General features: G+C 35.7%; 1 protein-coding gene across 1 annotated transcript; it reads left to right on the top strand.

The window, feature by feature from the left end:
• Positions 1-16,563: 16,563 nt before the first annotated feature.
• Positions 16,564-17,675, top strand: LOC133296818 (myb-related protein 315-like). The gene is made up of 3 exons (XM_061495875.1): positions 16,564-16,702; positions 16,803-16,932; positions 17,076-17,675. Exons 1-3 carry the CDS (start codon positions 16,570-16,572, stop codon positions 17,632-17,634), a joined length of 822 nt encoding a protein of 273 aa, XP_061351859.1. The 5' UTR covers positions 16,564-16,569; the 3' UTR covers positions 17,635-17,675.
• Positions 17,676-19,335: the final 1,660 nt, after the last annotated feature.

The raw sequence follows: 19,335 nt of genomic DNA, 5'->3' as shown, positions 1-19,335 counted from the left end.
TTCAAAGGCCATGTGTCTTAAGTCACAGGCTGAGAAGGATCGCATGAGTGGAATTCCATATGCTTCGGCTATTGGATCCATCATGTATGCCATGATATGTACGAGACCAGATGTCTCATATGCTTTAAGCATTACGAGCAGATACCAGTCGGACCCTGGAGAGGGTCACTGGACGGCAGTCAAGACGATCCTTAAGTACTTAAGAAGAACTAAGGATGTGTTTCTGGTCTATGGTGGGGTTGATGAGCTAACAGTGAAAGGGTTCACTGATGTCATCTTTCAGAGTGACAAAGATGACTGCAAGTCACAGTTAGAGTTCGTATTCACCTTAAATGGTGGGGTAGTATCTTGGAAGAGTTCCAAGCAGGAGACAACAGCAGATTCAACGACAGAAGCTGAATACATAGCTGCTTCAGAAGCGGCTAAGGAGGCCGTGTAGATCAAGAAGTTCATATCTGAACTTAGGGTGGTTCCAAGCGTGGATGAGCCCATACAGTTGCTGTGCGACAACACTGGAGCCATTGTGCAGTCAAAGGAACCTAGGTCTCATCAAAGATCTAAGCACGTGCTCCGCAGATATCACCTGATTAGAGAAATCAATGATAGGATGGATGTAAAGATGGATTATGTTCCCACAGATGATAACCTGGCCGATTCTCTGACAAAGGTTGTTTCTCAGAGAAAACATGATAGTCATTACGAGGCTTTGGGTATACGACTTAGGTCTGATTGGCTCTAGGCCAAGTGGGAGCTTGTTAGTATATGGATGTCCCAGAGATAATCTTTTGATTAGATTAGAACATATGTAGACCTTTTATATTGTCGCAAATAAAAGCACTATTTATCCTGTTTCATATTTTGTCTCAATATTACTATTAATATTTATATGAGTAACTGGATAAACCCCTTGGAATAAAATAGGTATCTCTTGAGTATCTGTGATGAGATCACGATCATGAGGATTCAAGGATACTACATGTTTATTCCTAATTTTATGTTCCTAGTCTAAAGACATTGAGAATGGGGATCAGTGATCTCAGGTAAGACTAGCACGACTTATCTACTTGTATTTGGATGCAAGGTAAAGACCTCATGAGCTACAGATATGGAGATGTCTTAGCTAAAGTCGTGGGTGGACCTATAAGGGTATAGCTTGCACTGAACAGACCCACAAAGAGACTCTATGAGGAACTCTCACAGAGAATATCATTAGAGTAGTCTCTTTATATTTGGATATGTCTTTCCTAAGACCAGAAGTTATTACCTAGACTGTGTTCTAGAAGGCATGCTTTGATTGTGCGCCTCGTCTGCCTGAAACATGGAGACTTATAGGTATACTGTTGGGCTTGTCCTGAAAGAACACAGGGCTAGGGTGATAAGCTGAAGGAATTCGTCAAATCTCTGTGAGAGATTAGGTTATCTGTTAACCGGAGAAATCGAGATGACATTTACAGGGACTCGAGAATCTATGCATAGTAAAAGAGATCATGAGATGATCTGCCTTTAGAGTCTGTAAATTGAAGATTCCCTATTTCGAATAAAGCTTACCCTAAACCGCAGGGGTTGATACGCTTCCTTACCCTAGGTTTTATGGGAACGTAACCGAGACGAAAGGAAATATATACGGCAACCAAATATATGTAATAGGATGATCAAGTCATTAATCTAACTAGTTCTGGGGCAACAAAGCATTGCTAGTGCTCTGTGTTGTCATTAGATGGGTTGTGGGCTTATTGGGCCCAAGCCCATTTATGTCAGTGGCTATGTTGGACCTAATGGGTCACACACTAACACCTAATTGTCTAGATGCTCTAGCATTAAAGGTATTGGGCCTAACAATTGTTATTAGCCCAAGAAGTAGTTTGGAACTCCACATATAGGGTGGAGGGCGCATGGATCAAAGTAATGAGCTTGGATAGTCCAAGACATTACTAATTAATTTAATTAGTTAAATTAATTATCAAATGTTTAAATTTTGAATTTTGAATTTGAAATTTGAAATTTGAAATTTGAATTTTGAATTTGAATTTTGAAATTCGAATTTTGAATTTTGAATTTGAAATTTGAATTTTGATTTTGAATTTAGAATTTGAATTTGAATTTAAAATTTAAGTGTTTGAAAGTTTGAATTCAAATGTTTGAAATTCGAATTTGAATTGGCTATGAAAAGTTGTTTCATAACAAAAGGATAAGATGAGATCTTGTTGGAACATATCAGGAGGAGATCTTTTGGACATAATCCAAGGATAATGGGGTGCTGATTTTGGCTAGATTTGATCATCAAAATCAGCTCCAGAAGATACGGTCTGTTGGGAGAATATTTGAGTGAGTTGATTTAAGTTTGAAATGCAACTAACTCAAATGTATCTGGTCACCTTTTAGGCTATATGGGGCGCACCATATAGCTGATTATATGATGGTTCATGATCAGATTTCTGACTAGGTTTTGAACTTAGTCTCATGAGAATATTCTGGGATGTTGTTGGCAATTTTTGAAATGCAACAACTCCACTTATTCTCTCCCATAGGGCGCCACTTTGATCAGATTTTTGGGAGAAAAATTTGATTTGTTTTTGAAACTTAAAAGGCTCCTCTTGTGTGCTTAAGTAGCAGTTAGTTCCTCCTTAGGTTTTTGTGAAAAAGCCAAGCCTTTCTCTACTCATCTATGCGCCCCTTGTGAGGTTTTCTCTTAGAACACTTCACTCTTCTAAACACTTTTACCTAGCCTCCTGCATCACACACTGAGCGCATAGCAAGCCTTATTGTGGTGATCAATCGGCGGCCTTACTGGAAGGAGTTCCTGTATCTAGACGCGGGTGGTGTGGATCAACGTTAGAGGGTCTGAACCCTTCAGACCTACCTTGATCATCTTGAGTTTTCACGAACAAGGTATGACATACGTCTTAAAGTATGTATCTTGATATGCATGTGTGTTCCGCTTGCGAAAAATTTTGTTTTTCCCTCACGCATGTTTCGGCCTTCAAGGCCAATTTCTACTTTCAGCTTAGAATCACATGCAAGGCTCACTTAGGTAACTTACATTATTTTCAACTCATCCAAGCCATATTTATGATTATTATAAGTTACTAAGGATTCCCATAAGCCCATTTAGCTTAAATATCACCTTTACACTTTTTCCATTACTGTACATGCTTCTATTTTCTAGTTACTGAGCGCGACTCACTTGTTATAAAATTCTCATCTTTTAGTATGTTAATCTAGACTCAATTAAATTTCCAAAAAGGTATCACATGCCTCATTTGGAGTTTTCTAGCTCCGGTTATCACCATTTGAAGTTGGACAAGCAAAGCTGTTTGCCAACTCCGAAGAGGACCCTAAACATCCTTTACCATTTCTTCAATTCTGGAAAATATAATAAACCAATTGTTCTCAAATTTTTGGGTAGAAAACTAGACACCTTTATTTTTAATTCGAAATATTATGAGCCTAATTTGAGTAATCACAGAGGGAGAAACAATTCGTGGAAGTTGCAGCCATGTATAGTCCCTGCACAGGGCCTTCCTGTGTAGTCCTCACTCAAACGAATATACAGAACGGAATACATCTTCAATTGATACCATATTTTGACACCACATATCTAACATCTCAATCTTCAATTTGATATAAGGCACAGCCCTATATGACTTCTGTGGAGGGAGATATGCTCTCCCCAATTTCACCTAAAAACTGGTTATTGAATTATTATTGAAGAAATAAATAAAATAAATAATTATTATTGAATTTTTATAATATATAATTATTATATATATTCCATTAAATTATATATATAAAGTATATTTTTATTATTATATTATATTTATAAATATTTAAATTTGTATAATATATATATATATATATATATATATATATATATATATATATATATATATATATTCTTATTTTTTTAAATAATGAAAAATTTATTCAAGGAAAAAATTTGGCTCACGGATAAACCTTAATCCAACCTGCCAAATCATAAGGTTGTGAGGGTGAAGGCTTTACCACAACCTGCCAAATGTGTCCACTATGAGGAGGTCTTCGATGGTGAGGTTGATGTGTCCACTATGAGGAGGCAGGGAAATGATCCCTTATTGGACTTTTAATTGCATACCAACTCATATATATTGGGCATATTAAATTAAAATAAAACTAATTAGTAATCAATCTATAATAATAATAATAATAATAATAATAATAGGCTTAGTACTGAGAATGGCAAACTTGAATGGTCTACTCATTCCCGGCATTGACCCCGAATGTTTGCTCATCTGATGACCACCGTAGCTGGGAGAAATTATGAGGAATATTCCAGTGCATGAACCAAACAAGGTACCGAACTAGCTAGATTTGTTTCATTTTCAATTTGATTTTTTTGTAACTTCCCTATTGGGAGATGTATGTGTGCACTTATGAAGTCTTATAAAATTGAAGATATTCCATTATTTTGTTTCACTTATGGGGTATTCTGTTGTTTCAATACACGAAATAGGCACCATTTGAGCAATTTAAATTGTAGGTTGTGTGCTTTGTACTTTCCAAAGTCAACAAATATAACCAACCTAATTACATTTATATCTCATAATCTCATCATTCTTTTAATGTCATGTAAAGCCACAGGATTATAGAGTAGAACTATAAAACGCAGGATATCAGGACAATTGTTAACAATATGTATAGTCTTTGTGTTGACCTAATGAAGAATGGGTTACTAACTTTTAGGGGGCGTTTGGTTGAGGAGAAATTTTTTGAATACCAGGGAAATGTAATTGATAGGGAAATGGTTGGAAAGTGAGTTTGATAGGAAAATATAAAAAAAGTTGTTTGGTTGGAAAAAAAATTTACTCGACAAATTAGGTAAGATTTATAAAGTTTATGTTTGGTGTGAAATAAAATATAGATGGGGAAATAGAGTTAAATTACCAAAACAACCCTTGAATCTTATATATATAATATTTAAATTATAATTTTAATCACCAAAAGCAACCCAATTCATTTCTCATTCTTCGACAGAATTGAAAACGACAAGGTAAAACAAAATCAGTTTTTGTTTTTGTTTTTTTTGTTTTTTTTTTTTCAATGTTAAAGAGTAATTGGGTACTTAAATAGAAGAACAAAATCAATCAAAATGATGAAGAAGAAAATAAAAGAGAGACTCCACTTTCAACAATATATACTACCCTCCATGTGGGTTTTTAAAATAGTGTTTTTGATCAATTTTTACAAAAGAATCATAATGACTGGGGAAACCAATTTGCTAGTAAAATTTGTTGAAACCATGTACCAAACATGGTCAAATAGAAATACTGATAAAAGTTGCCCAGCTATATAAGAGGAAAACCCCTACCAAACACCCCCTTAGGCTTTTAATGCTTGCTTGTGTATATGATTGATTATTAAGAGGTAGGTTATAGTTACATCTTTTTTCTCACAATTTCCCATAATCACTTTGTTATAGTTTGATAAAAATTAAATCAATAACTTTTACTTGATATTATTTTGTAACTTTAAATTTGATTTTAATCAAACGATAATAACAATAATTTTAAAAGATTGCAAAGAAAAAAAAAATTGTAAGTATAAGTCCTCAATTGTTAAATATATAGTAAAGCAAGTATATTACCTTTTTGGTTCCTAAGAATAACAAAGAAGAAAAGTTTAAACAGATTATGAATTTAGATTAAATTAAATGAATAAAGATTGATCAATCCGAGATGATATAACTAGTAAATGACTTAATTAACTAGTTACCATTCACTAATTCTCTTTAGATTGAACAATTAATTTGATTTGACTTTCAAAGAACTCTTCTTAATTTCTTTTTTGATTTATTGGTGTGGATTATATTATACGATACTGCTAACTGACACATTTAATAAATACAATATTCTTTTTGTTTTTTTTTTCTTTTCTGGTTGCATAGAATCTATTTTGTAGCCTCCACCAGAACGAACTTCACTTTAATTAACAACATGAACTGTACTCTCGTATCAATCAAATTAATATCTTTGTTGTTTATAATGAATTTTATATCAATCTTTTTGGTTAGAAGAAAATTTATTCTAAGGTGAGAGAACTTTACAAGTCTGAAAATGACATTTGATCATAAATGATCTATCAATAAAATACCCCAAACACAAACCAAATCCCAAATGATTTTTCTTGTATTTATTTAACCTCTGAAATTTGAATGGTGGTTATAATAGAAGTTGTTTTATTTTGGTTGGCTTTCTGTTTTCATATATAAATTTTATCCCTACACTGCTTAAAATATTGAGGTTGTCCTTTCTTTTTTTTCTTTTTTTTCTAATAATGCAATTTGTTCATTTCCGCAAGCTTGAAATCTTGACATTATAAAAACCACTCAATCATTTAAGATAAAAACTACTCTTATGTTACATGTAATAACTTTTTCTCCTACACACTTTTCGATAACTGTGTCATCTTTCTTTTTTTTTTTTTCAGGTGGTGGAATCCACAAATTTGTCTCTATGACATGAAATAACTTATCTCTTTTAACATGAGATTAATAAAACCCATCATTTAACTTGCTTATTACGAGTCACAACATTTATCATATAGCTAATATTATAATTAAATTACTAATGCCATCGACAGTTTTGTATTTATAATTTTCTTTGGGCTGTTTGAGTCATTGTTGTCAAAAACTAATGTAAAAACGTAAAAACTTACGTTTTTACGTTTTTATTAGAGTGGTGTGTATTAAAACACAAGTAAAAACTGTTTTGGTAAAAACTGGTAAAAACGCCGTGTAAAAACGTAAAAATAGTAAAAACTTATATTTTTACCGTTTTGACCGTTTTTACTTAAAATGTTTTTTTTTTTAAAAAAAGATTTACAAAAAAAGAAATTAAAAAAAATCCAATTTTCGTTTCCCCAAATCATATGCATAATATCTTGATATCTTTTTGTTTAGATATATGTCTTTTATAATTATGTCTTATAAAGCTGTAATTCTATTATAAGTTATGCTATGAGAATCGTTTTGTATTTTTGGATCATTGTGTATATTGAAAGAAGTGAAATTATATCCTGATGAGTGATGATCCAAAATCTGCAGAGTGTATGAAACAGTTAGAACAGATTTGTTATCCATTATTGTTACTTGTTAGTTATCACTGTTTATAATTTTGATACTTCGTTATAATTTTTTTTTCCATTTTTAGCTAGATAAGTGGCTCAACACACATGTTCATTATGTGATATTTTTTACATGCATATATATAATTTTGTATCTTGATCTTAAGTAGTAGAAAGTAAAAACTTTACGTTTCGTGTCATTTTTACGTTTTACGTTTCTATTTGGGTTGCTATTTTTGCATTTATAATTTCGTACAAACACAAATGCCATCACATTTGAGTTTAATAAGAATTTAAAAGGTCACTGTAACTGCAGTGGTAGAATTATAACTGTAAAGATTGTAATGTAATAGGGTTATATTTATCTACTTTTATATAAGATAATTAAATTTCCTACACACACAAAAGCTAGGTGGGTCCCATTTCTTTTTTTTTCTCTCTCCTCTTATCTATGGGTCCCACTTGCAATCTTGTTTCTACAACATAATATAAGTATTTACCTACAACATAAGAAAATTATTTCCCAATGTAATATTACTCTTATACATCTCTTAAATTGTTATAACTGAAGAAGTAGCTTTTATGATATGATTAATGACAAAAAAAAATTATAAATAAAGAATTGTCCATAAATATGGAATTTCATTGTCAGAATTTGGAAAAAGAAAGAAAGATTGTATAAGACGGAACTCATCCACCAATGTGACAATTGACGTGCATAGTGATAAACGATTCGATAAAGATTTAATTTGTCTTGAAAGTTGAAACTCATTGTTAATAAATCTACATTTGCCGCAATTTCTGACTAGAATCGGTGCTAGGTGGCTATTGTTGCTGTTTGTTAAACACACTTTTCCCACAGCGATTTGCACGACTTTAATCATGCTTTCAGAAGTTCAATGTGACAACTGACAAGTGATCAACAAAAATACTTTGGACTTTTGACCCATTTAGGAAAATATTTTTGATACTCGGAACTCGGTATATTTTTTTATTAAATACGGTAAAAAAAAATAAGATTTTTACATTATTATTGTCTTTATGATGATTTAATCAATTTCTTATATTTTTATTTTTGGTAAAGGAATAGGCGTTCTTGTTGTACCGAAAATGAACTCTCAATTAGCGAGAGAGAAAAAAATATTAACTTGTTAATTTATAATTTAAATATTTTATCAAAATTATATAGTGAAATACGCAAAGGGTGTATACATTTATGTCGCGCGAATGATGTAGTCACATATCACTTTTATACGTGACTTAAATGTACATACCCCGTGCATATGTTACGGTGCAAGACATGGGCTTTTTGACCCTTTTACCTCTCATTAAATAATTAATAACCAATTTGTCCCTCTCCCAGAACTATCCACCATCATGTCCCCATTTAGTCGATTAAGTTGCACTTTTAATCGACTAAATGGGCAAAACTCAGAAATCAAGAAACGCGAATTTTAGGCGACTAAAAACTCACCTTAATCGACTACATTGTTTGCACTTTTAGTCGACTGAGCACATTATTTAGTCGACTAAATATCGCGGAAAACCCTATATCCAGACCTCTCTTGGTCTCATTTTCATTATATTCGAAATCAAAACTCCTCTCTTGGTCTCTTTCTCTTGTTTGTCAGCTGTGAACCTTCAAATCACCCTTCCATTTCATCCCACCACCTCTAAGGCATAGTAATTGTGAAATCATTGTCATTTTCCTTTATTTCTCAATTGTTTCCCCCAAATCCGAACCCAAAACCCTAAAATCTGATTCCTACCCCCAAAATTCGTGTGAAAGATGAGCTCAAGTCCAAACATGTATGTTACCATGATTTACTATGATGGAAAGCATTATGAAGGCCCCAACGGTGTTCAATTTGAAGGAAAAACGAAAATGTTGAAAATCAAACGGGGCACTACGTACAATGAGCTGAAGGGGAGGATTCACCAAAAACTGGGGCTACACGGCAGCCATGGCGTTCAACGGATGATCGCCAGGGTAGAGTCTACAGTTGGTAAGGATGCTATATTCTACATTGGTAATGATATATGTGACGATGAAGATGTGGACTGTGTCATAGATGCATTTGTGGACCGAAAATTTCAAAACTTTTTTGAGATATATGTTGAAATAGACTGTGGTCAATCTTCATCTGCACCTGTGCATGGAAGAAGTCAAAGTCAAGAAGACAGAGTGGTCGATTTATCTGCACCTGCACCTGTCTTAAGTCAGATACCACTGAGGGAAATAGACGAGGATGAGGATGAGCATGACGAGGATATGGACAGTGAAGACGATGGTGAACCCGAGAGTGTTATTCCGCTGGGTGACACCTCAGATACGGACGTAGAGGGGAATTTTGACGCTGATACTAGTTTAGGAAACTTGAGTTCCCAAGTTATGCCACCGCTCCGTGTTGACCCTGTTAGCAGTGGTAAGATTGTAAATTAAAGTTTTAATTTTGCATATATATATATTTGTGTTTTCTTTCGTACTGACGGATAAGTTTAAATTTGGACGTAGGTTATGAGATTGAGCCATTTTGGAACGACAGCCCACACTATTCGTTCATTAATTGGGCTCACCCTAATGATGAGACGGAGATATTGTATGGCGACGATGACATCCACGGTGGCTGGCATTTAGGGGATCCATTATATTTGTACCAGGAGTTTCGAACTAAATCTGAAATGCAACATGCAGTCAAATTATATTGTATGAAGTCTCATCGTACTGCTGTGGTGGCAAAAAGTGATGACCATAGATTTGTGATGAAGTGTCGACACCATAATGATGGTTGTCCCTGGTACCTGCGGGCTATGTTGCCCAAGAATGGAAATAGTTGGGTTGTTAGTAAGTCGGGTAAAAAACACACCTGCCTAAACCAAGGCCTTACTTGGGACCATAGACAGCTGGATTCTGATGTAATCTGTGCAGCCATTATAAGTATGTATTACAGAATTTTTGTTTATGGTTTAATTTTTCGGTATATTTATTGACTGTGTTGACTTCGAATTTTGTATAGGTATGTTAAAAGAAGATCCATCCACGATACCAGTTCTTATTCAAGAGAGGGTACAAAGTTTGTATGGATACAACATATCTTATAGGAAGGCTAAAATGAAGGCCATTGTGAAGTTGTTTGGGGACTGGGAAAAATCATATGCCATCTTACCTGGTTGGCTGACCTACATGACACAGATAAATCCTGGTTCTGTGTTCAAGATTGATACGGATCAGTGTTGTGACGAACGACGTGTCTACACCGATAAGGCTGTCTTTCGCAGGGTATTTTGGACTTTTCACCAGTGCATTGAGGCTTTCAAATATTGTAAACCCATAATCCAAATTGATGGCACGCACTTGTACGAGAAATACAAAGGTACCCTCTTGATTGCTACGTCACAGGATGGTGATGGATTCATTCTGCCTATTGCGTTTGCCATTGTTCCACCGGGTGAGAGATTGGATGATTGGTTGTGGTTTCTTAGCCAGATGCGTTTCCATGTCACACGTAGGCATGGTATATGTCTAATATCCGATCGTCACCCCAGCATCATCAGGGCTGTTAAGGATCATGCCGGTTGGCAGCCTCCATTTGCGTATCACGTGTTTTGTCTTCGTCACATTGGAAGCAACTTCAACACTAAGTTTAGGGACGTGGAACTGAAGAAAACGCTGATGAAACTAGGTAACCTATTTACATGAATGTGTACATGTTGTATGTAATGTTGTTTATGTATAACTCATTGCAATTTGGGTTCATTTTTTGCAGGTTACATGTGTTCGAAGATTCACTTTGATTTAAGATTTCAAGAATTTGTCGACAATAACCCACAAGTAGCCTCATGGATAGATCAGATTCCCAAAGAGAAATGGTGATGGTCTTATGATGAGGAGGGCCGAAGGTTTGGTCATATGACGACTAACCTATCTGAGTGTATCAATAAGGTCCTACGGGGTGCACGTAATTTGCCAGTAACGGCATTGGTCAAGATGACGTAAAGTAGACTTGTAGAGTATTTTGTCAAGAGGCGTGAAAAGATCCAAAAAGTAAAGGACAAAGGCTGAAGAATTGCAAAAAAGGTTGAGGACTTCTTACAAAAGAATGATCAGTTAACTGTCAGTCTCCGTGTCCGTGTTTTTGATAGAGACTTGCAGTTGTTTGAAGTTGAGGATGCCTACAATCAATCTACGCATGATGCCGGCGACATTATGAGGGTTGACTTGCTAAATCGTAAATGTCAATGTGGACGGTTCACAGCTAGACGATTTCCTTGCAGTCATGTGCTAGCGGTGTGCAAGGTTGAAAAATTGAACCACTATGACTATGTCGATCCTGTGTTCTCAATTACACAAATTGAGAAGGTCTATGCTGCACATTGGTTTCCAATGGGTAATGAGTTGTTGATCCCAGAAATAAATGGTCCAACTATTATCCCAAATGCATCTTTGGTTCGTGCACAAGGTAGACCGAAGTCTTCAAGGATACAGAATGAAATGGATTGGGTTGAGTCCCAACCCACAAGCAGTCAAACTAGATGTAGCACCTGCAAGCAAATTGGTCACAATAAACATACATGTCCTATGAGGATTAATCCTAGCTGAGTCAATGTTGTGCATGTATGTAAGGTCTTTTGTAAGAGTTCATGTAATTCTGTTATGAATTTTGATGTTACTTTGTGTTACTGTATAACTCGTTATGTAATTTGACATTTCATTTCTAAGTCCATTATCTAACATTGGTCCATATTGATAGATTGAAACTCATAACTAATACTAATATTACCAAAAAATGAAATCACCAAGTTTCGGGGAGCGTAAACAAACGGTTTCAAGCAATACGTACCCAATCGCATACGAATCCTGTACAATACAATTTTGTACCTGAAAGTGTGTTCCCCAAGTCATTATATTCGTGTACAATGATATTCGATCGGTTCTGTGCCAAAAAAATGCGTGCAAAACAGAATGGGGTGTCAAAACCAGTTATTTAGTCGAGCAACCTGTGCTGGTTTAGTCGACTACACAGTTTAGTCGACTAAACCAGTAAAAGGTTGCTCGACTAAATAACTGGTTTTGACACCCCATTCTGTTTTGCACGCATTTTTTTGGCACGGAACCGATCGAATATCAATGTACACGCATATAATGACTTGGGGAACACACTTTCAGGTACAAAATTGTATTGTACAGGTTATAAACCATGAATGTACATGTATTGCATAAATCTTGGATTAGGGTACCCGAAACTTGTGTTCTTCATTTAACTCTGTTATGAGCACCTGTTCTGAATTTCATTGGATATTTTAGACCCGTTGGACTGTGATTAGACACAAATTGAAAACAAGAATGTAAAATAACCATGTTCCTTCATTTGGTAAACAAGAAAACATCAATAATTACGTAAACGGTTCACAACATGATGGGAACATTAAATAGTTCAGCTCATAACCATAATATTACATAAACTACAAATGTCAAATAGGAAGACCGAAGTCAATTACATAACAACATACACTACAAACGTAAAATAAAAACATAAACCCTAAATCTAATCCTCCTCCTCCTCGGACGCTGTCTCCTCGTTATCCTCATCTGACACATCAGCCCCCTGCCCTGCAACATCCTCAATCTGTTGTCCTCGTCCAAGCTCTAGACGAGCAAGCCTATCTTCAACACCCTTGAATCGTCCCTGTATATGTCTAAATCTTTCATTTCCTTTCTGCACGTGACTCTTCCTCCATTTTTTGTGTTTCAGCGCCATTTTTCCTATTTTCTTCAGCGTGGCGTTTATGCCCTTCATGACATCACGCAATGAAAACCCACCCTCAGGCTCAGTTATCTCCTGCTGGTCACCCTCATCATCATCGTCATAATCATCCTCCACCTCGGGCTCAACCATGTCTACAACTGGAGCAACATCAGGAACCTCAACATCAGCCGGACCTGTGAACTGCCACACTCCTGTTTGGGGGTTCTTTGTCATCTTGCACTGCTCCAGTAGACGTTTTCCAAACTTATGATTATACCCTGTGGTCTTCTTCAAGGTCACATTACCCATGGGAACATCAAAATGCTCCAATATCCTCTGAACAAGACAAGCAAATGGAAGTGCACCCTTGTGTTTGGCCTTATACATCATCCAACAGATGTAGTGCATCCAGTTCACCGAAGTACCATGTCGGATAGCCCACATGATGGGAATGTCGTGCTCCAACACCCTGGAATGATTGAACGCTCGCGGAAACAGAATGTGGATGATGACATAGTGTAGTATGTGGGACTCCACAGTAAGCAACCCCACCGTATAGGCAATGTGTTGCCCACAGACTCTTCTCTGCTCCTGCACGGCATCACCTCGTGTATATCCTGGAAGTATGGTCCCGCTATCTGCGTCATATTCCACAGTCTGCGCAGAATCAAAGTCATACCCCAGTAACTCCAACCATACCGGAGCCGTCATGATGATCTCCACCCCGCAGACCCTAGACCTCAGCTCACCATGTACGTAGCTGAGGTTATGGTAGAAGGCCCGTACATGCAGCTCAGAATATGAACACGACAGTTCAGCCAAGGTCCTAAGATGTGATTCCTCCAACCACCTCACAATGTTAAAACCTTCTTGTTCAAAAAAGGCTGTATCAAGTGATTTGGCCCCACAAATCGGTCGGTTAACAAAGTCACAGACAAAAGATTCATGAACCACGGGGTCATTCTCGAACAAGTATCCGAATGGAAGGTCGACAGCAGCGTGCTCTTCCTCTTGTGGCCTTGACGAAGACGGACGGTCTTGTCGTAGCTTCTGTCGTCTCTCATTTCCAGTGCTAGACGATCTTCTACGTCCAGCCATGGGAACAACTGTACCTACAATGCAAGTGGAAACAAATATCAATGAACAATAACAATATCAAAGAATTTAAAATTCAATATAAAAAACAAAACCTAATCCTAAAATAAAACAGAAAACAAAAACCCTAACCCTAACCCTAAGACAGAAACCCTAACCCTAACCCTAACCCTAACCCTAGCACATCACAAAAAACCATTCCTAGCCCTAACACTACAACCCAAACAAAACAGCAACATAAACCCTAAGCCTAACCCTAACCCTAACATAACCCTAACCCTAAGCCTAAGCCACCACATCAACCCTAACCCTCACCCTCACAACAAACTTAGCACCCTACCCCTAACCTAAATGCACAAAACCGCAAACAGAAATCAAATGAATGGAGAAAACAAAAAAAAAAACCTAAACTTAAAACCAAATGCAAGTTAGAATACGTTACCTAAATGTCGATTTCGCAAGTGTGAACGAAGGATGCTTCAATCGCACCTTCAAGGGTTGAGATTCAGACTTGGTTGGAGAGAGGGGACGGAATGGAGCGATTTAGTCGATTAGGGTTTGAAAATAACCCCCTTTGCGAAATGGGGGTTTTTTTAAAAACCTAATCTGCGATATTTAGTCGACTAAATAATGTGCTTAGTCGACTAAAAGTGCAAACAATGTAGTCGATTAAGGTGAGTTTTTAGTCGACTAAAATTCGCGTTTCTTGATTTCTGAGTTTTGCCCATTTAGTCGATTAAAAGTGCAACTTAATCGACTAAATGGGGGCAGGATGGTGGATAGTTCTGGGGGAGGGGCAAATTGGTTATTAATTATTTAATGAGGGGCAAAAGGGTCAAAAAGCCGCAAGACATGTGGCAAACACACATTTCCTTATGCACAAGTTATGCAATTATCTTATGCAGGACTTGAATACTAAACATCATGTCTCCAGTGGCGTAGCCACGTTGAAATCAGCAAGTGCCTTGGCACTAGCTGGTTTCTAAAATCAAAAGTTTTTTTTGATCTTCAGTGACCGTAAATGATTTCCTTCTTTCATAATTGCTGGTTTTGGCACTAACTTCCTCTATGGTTGGCTGATTTTTGGCACTAGCTTCTCAATTTTTCTGGCTTCGCCATTGCGTGTCTCATGTATTATTTTGACAAAATGTTTAAATTTTAAATCAATACCATACAATATTTCCTTTCTCATATTATTATGCTGAAAAGGCCAAAATACTTCTTGACTCTTGGAAGCAATACCATCAATATTCCACACCAGCACTAGGTGGCATCACATCTTTCTCAACCATCAATTGAATTCATTTGCAGGTTCCCAAATGCACACTCATTAGGATTTTGTATTGAAATTTTTAAAATCTATCTGACACTAATGTCTCCTACACAGGGGAATGTGGGTTCTGAATTTATTCTTTCTGCGCAGTTTATGAAATGCCCCACAAGCTTTTATGCTCATTTTAAGATCCTTCGATCTCATTATCCCTTTAGCAAAATCACTTGTCAAAAAGCTCATTGAGAGCAATGAACATTAACAATTTGGCACTTGGCTTAACCAACTCTCTAGTTTTGAAGTTTTATGACGTGGTCATGTCTACCAAAGGGTACAATAAGTACGCTATATATTCTCTCTCTCTCTGACCATTATTGGTAAATGGTGATTTACTTTGGGTTTTAAACCACTAGGAGAATGAGAATATTCATAAGTGAAAACGTAATACCAATAATTAATAGTTCAAAAGAGTAAGAAACTTATTTTCTCTAATTAAAGATCTCGAGTTTGAGTCTAAGAATAGAAAAAAATTGTACTAAGGATCTAATAGAACTGGAGCCTGCTTAATGGATGAATGGGTGGACAAATTAAAAAAAAAAAGTTTAACATAAGATAGAGTGATAAATATAACATAGTATATAGCTGATTATATGAAGCACTTTTTAATGATGTCACTTAGAAAGCTTGGTTTATAATTTTATAAATCACAAATACTGATGTCCTTTTCCAAGTTCAATATAAAATTTGAATGGCAAGAATAGTTTTTCTGTGTAGTAATAACCACAAACTTACTTGATTCATCAAGTTCCCAATTTCTCAAGTGAATCCACAGGTGGAATTTCAGGACACTTTGGCATAATGGGGAAGGCATCTATGTACTGAAAGATAAAACGAGGGTTGCCTGCAACGACAAAACTGGCCAGCCTTTTGGGGTCCATGGAATCCCATCAAACTCAATATTTTTAAAAGGGTCATATGGATTGGTACAAAATAAGAGAAAATTTTAGCACCAAAAAATAGAATTTGTCAACGGGGTTTCTCACATTTTGGTTATTTCCTTTGTAGAAATATTTCAGGTTCAAGTAGACTCTTTCTATTGTCTCAACAAGGGTGGTGAGTGGTGACCACCATTTTATAATGACATCCCTTCCATGCTTTTCTAGATTTCAACTCTAAAGTGCTTTCCGACCAATCATTTATCTCCCCCTTCTAAGGACATTCTGCTTTTATTTAAATGTCTGAATGAACTGGCAGCATCTTTGCTTCAATCTTAAGCTCCTTTTTAAGGCCTACTTTTTCATGTTTCACATTTGTTAACTCTCAAGGGATATCTTGATTTCCCAAGGTAAAGTTTCCAAAATGGGAAGACAACCTTGTTGTGATAAGGTTGGTTTGAAGAGAGGTCCATGGACTATTGAGGAAGATCACAAGCTCATGAACTTCATCCTCAACAATGGTATCCATTGTTGGAGAATGGTTCCAAAACTTGCAGGTAAAATTTCTTGAAGTTGTGTTCACATGCTCTAGAGTTGATTACTTTGCATTAAAGGGGTATCTGTATCTGACTTGGTGGATTTTGCATGCATGTTAAGGTCTTCTAAGATGTGGAAAGAGCTGCAGACTAAGATGGATTAATTATCTGAGGCCAGACCTCAAGAGAGGTGGTTTTACTGAAATGGAAGAGGATCAAATTATACAACTGCATTCAAGACTTGGTAACAGGTTGAAAAATGTTTTTATGATTTTTGGATAGTATATTAGTATGTATGTGAAGAAGCCTGGTATATGATCTTAAATTTAGTTCTAAAACAATATCACTGGATTGCATAATTTATGTTCTCTAACACAATGAAGCACATTTTCAGATGGTCTAAGATTGCTTCACATTTTCCTGGGAGGACCGACAATGAAATCAAGAACCATTGGAACACAAGAATCAAAAAGAGGCTGAAGCTCCTTGGTGTGGACCCTGTGACCCACATGCCAACTGAACAAAAGGATCACATTGATGAGGACAATAATAATACCAAACTACAACCAAATGTTTCCCAAGGTTCTGAAGACAATGTGGAGATTAAATCCTTGGAAAGTGATGGCACCAAAGAAATGACAAAAGCAGAAGGGAAAGGAGAGGAAAACATGGTGACTTGGGATGACACTGCTGAACTTTTAAACAATTTTGAAATGCTATGCTCACAATTGGATATGGGATCATGGGTGAGCCAAGAAACCAACACTAGTACTAATTCTTTATGTAGTTCCTCTGTCTCTGTGGATGATTCTAGCAACCTTTCAATGGGTGAATCCACTTACCTTCAGGAAAACTCCTTAAAGCAATGGGTTGATAGTATGGATTCCATTCTCTCATGGGATGGTTTCAACCCTCTTGACCAAGATATTTTCTTCATGGAAAATAGGGAATAAGCATGACTACCTCTTACAAGCTGCCCCTACCTTTACAATCTCTCAAGCAATAAAATGTTATTAAAAGATTAATATAGAGTATAGTGCCACTTTTATCCCTGCATTTTCTTGTTTTTGGTTGCATTGATGCTTAATGTGATGATGATTCCATATTGAATTGCGAATTGGTTTTTTGTAATCGCATGTTCCTTAATATATTGCTTGGATTGAGCTCCTCGACAACATCCCTATGTCCCACCACATCTGGGGCTCAACACTGCAGAGTTGATAAGATCATCACTTTTTCTTGTCCCCTCGTGACTGTTGGGGTTTTTAGCAAAGTAGTCAAACTCATCATCATGAACTGTTGCTATTTTTTTTTTTTGAAGGTAATATATTTTGTTTTTCTTTTGAGATTTCTCTCCTAGTTCTTCTATTATTCCATTAATCCGGTCCGCAGAACCATAAAAGGTGATAAATCTATCACAACCAAGTTTTTTAACACAAATGAATAGTCAAAACTTGATTTCGAGAACACTTCTTAAGCCGAAACAATCTCTAATCAATGGATTCACATGTTTAGTGATTTTAAGTAATATTCGAAACATGGGACAAGTTATAGTTATTTTATTTTATTTTTATTTCTTACTATCTATCAAATTTTAACTGTTGATTTTCGTGAATTTAATAGTTATAATTTATTAGGTCACACTAATTAATTAATTATTAATTTTCGATAAATTATAACTGTTAAATTGATGAAAATCAATAGTTAAAATTTAATAACAAGAGATACTAAAAAAAAAATAGTAAACATAACTTCTCCCTTCAAACATAACAATTGTACTATAGTTATTTTATTTCAAAATTAAATTGCAACTTAAAATAAGGACAAATTTTTTTTGAAATTCTCAAAGATGAAATTATATATATATATATATATATATATATATATATATATATATATATATATATATATATATATATCGTAATGATTGTCTATGAGGAGAAAGTGGCCATATTAATATATTATATACACTTAAAGCTCCTTAAATAATCAAACATGCCGGGACAAATTGATGACTATTGCAACTTTAAGATGTACATTAGGTAGCTTGCTTTAGAAATAATTTTTTATTGACATATGAATTCAGATGATTGGCAATGAGTCGTGCCAAGCACTGAAAATTATTGATGTGGAACCACTATTTCCTTTACATGCATGAATCTGTGAGCAATTAAGGGAAGCAACGAGGAACATGAGATCCACGACGGAATTATGTTTAACATTGGCGTATCTGCTTATATGCATATATAGTACATTAGCACTGGTCCCACAGTCAACGGTTAAACACACTGATCGAAGCCCTCGTTTCATAAATTGAAGAGAATTAGCTATTTTTGGACACAAAGGTAAAAGGGTTCTTCCACATCAACCTTTTAGGTGGTGTTTGTGTTAGGAGTAATGTTGCGTAAAATCGGCAAGTCCACCGATCGTACCAAGTAATAAAGGGTAAGTAGAGTATCGTCTCCACGAGAATTGAAGTATCAAAATTATTGTCTCCACATCAAACTTTTAGGGTCCGTTGTTTAATCGACAGTACAGGGGAGATTAGAGTACAAGAATTGAATAAAAGTAGAAAATGATAATATGAGACATAAACTTATGTCGTACCCATAAATTCAATATATCTAAATTTTGAATTGAGATTTGATGTCGAA

The sequence above is a fragment of the Gastrolobium bilobum genome, unplaced genomic scaffold (genome assembly GCF_033153095.1).
Source record: "Gastrolobium bilobum isolate Gb01-03AN ecotype WA unplaced genomic scaffold, APGP_CSIRO_Gbil_v1 utg17484, whole genome shotgun sequence".
Lineage (NCBI taxonomy): Eukaryota > Viridiplantae > Streptophyta > Magnoliopsida > Fabales > Fabaceae > Gastrolobium > Gastrolobium bilobum.
This window is presented reverse-complemented; position numbering and strand designations above follow the sequence as displayed.

What these genes read in the sequence shown, in the direction of transcription:
- LOC133296818 (XM_061495875.1), top strand. Translation starts at nt 16,570, where the DNA reads ATGGGAAGACAACCTTGTTGTGATAAGGTTGGTTTGAAGAGAGGTCCA. An exon ending in AATGGTTCCAAAACTTGCAG is followed by an intron (nt 16,703 to 16,802) that starts GTAAAATTTCTT and finishes ATGCATGTTAAG; the next exon opens with GTCTTCTAAGATGTGGAAAG. An exon ending in CATTCAAGACTTGGTAACAG is followed by an intron (nt 16,933 to 17,075) that starts GTTGAAAAATGT and finishes GCACATTTTCAG; the next exon opens with ATGGTCTAAGATTGCTTCAC.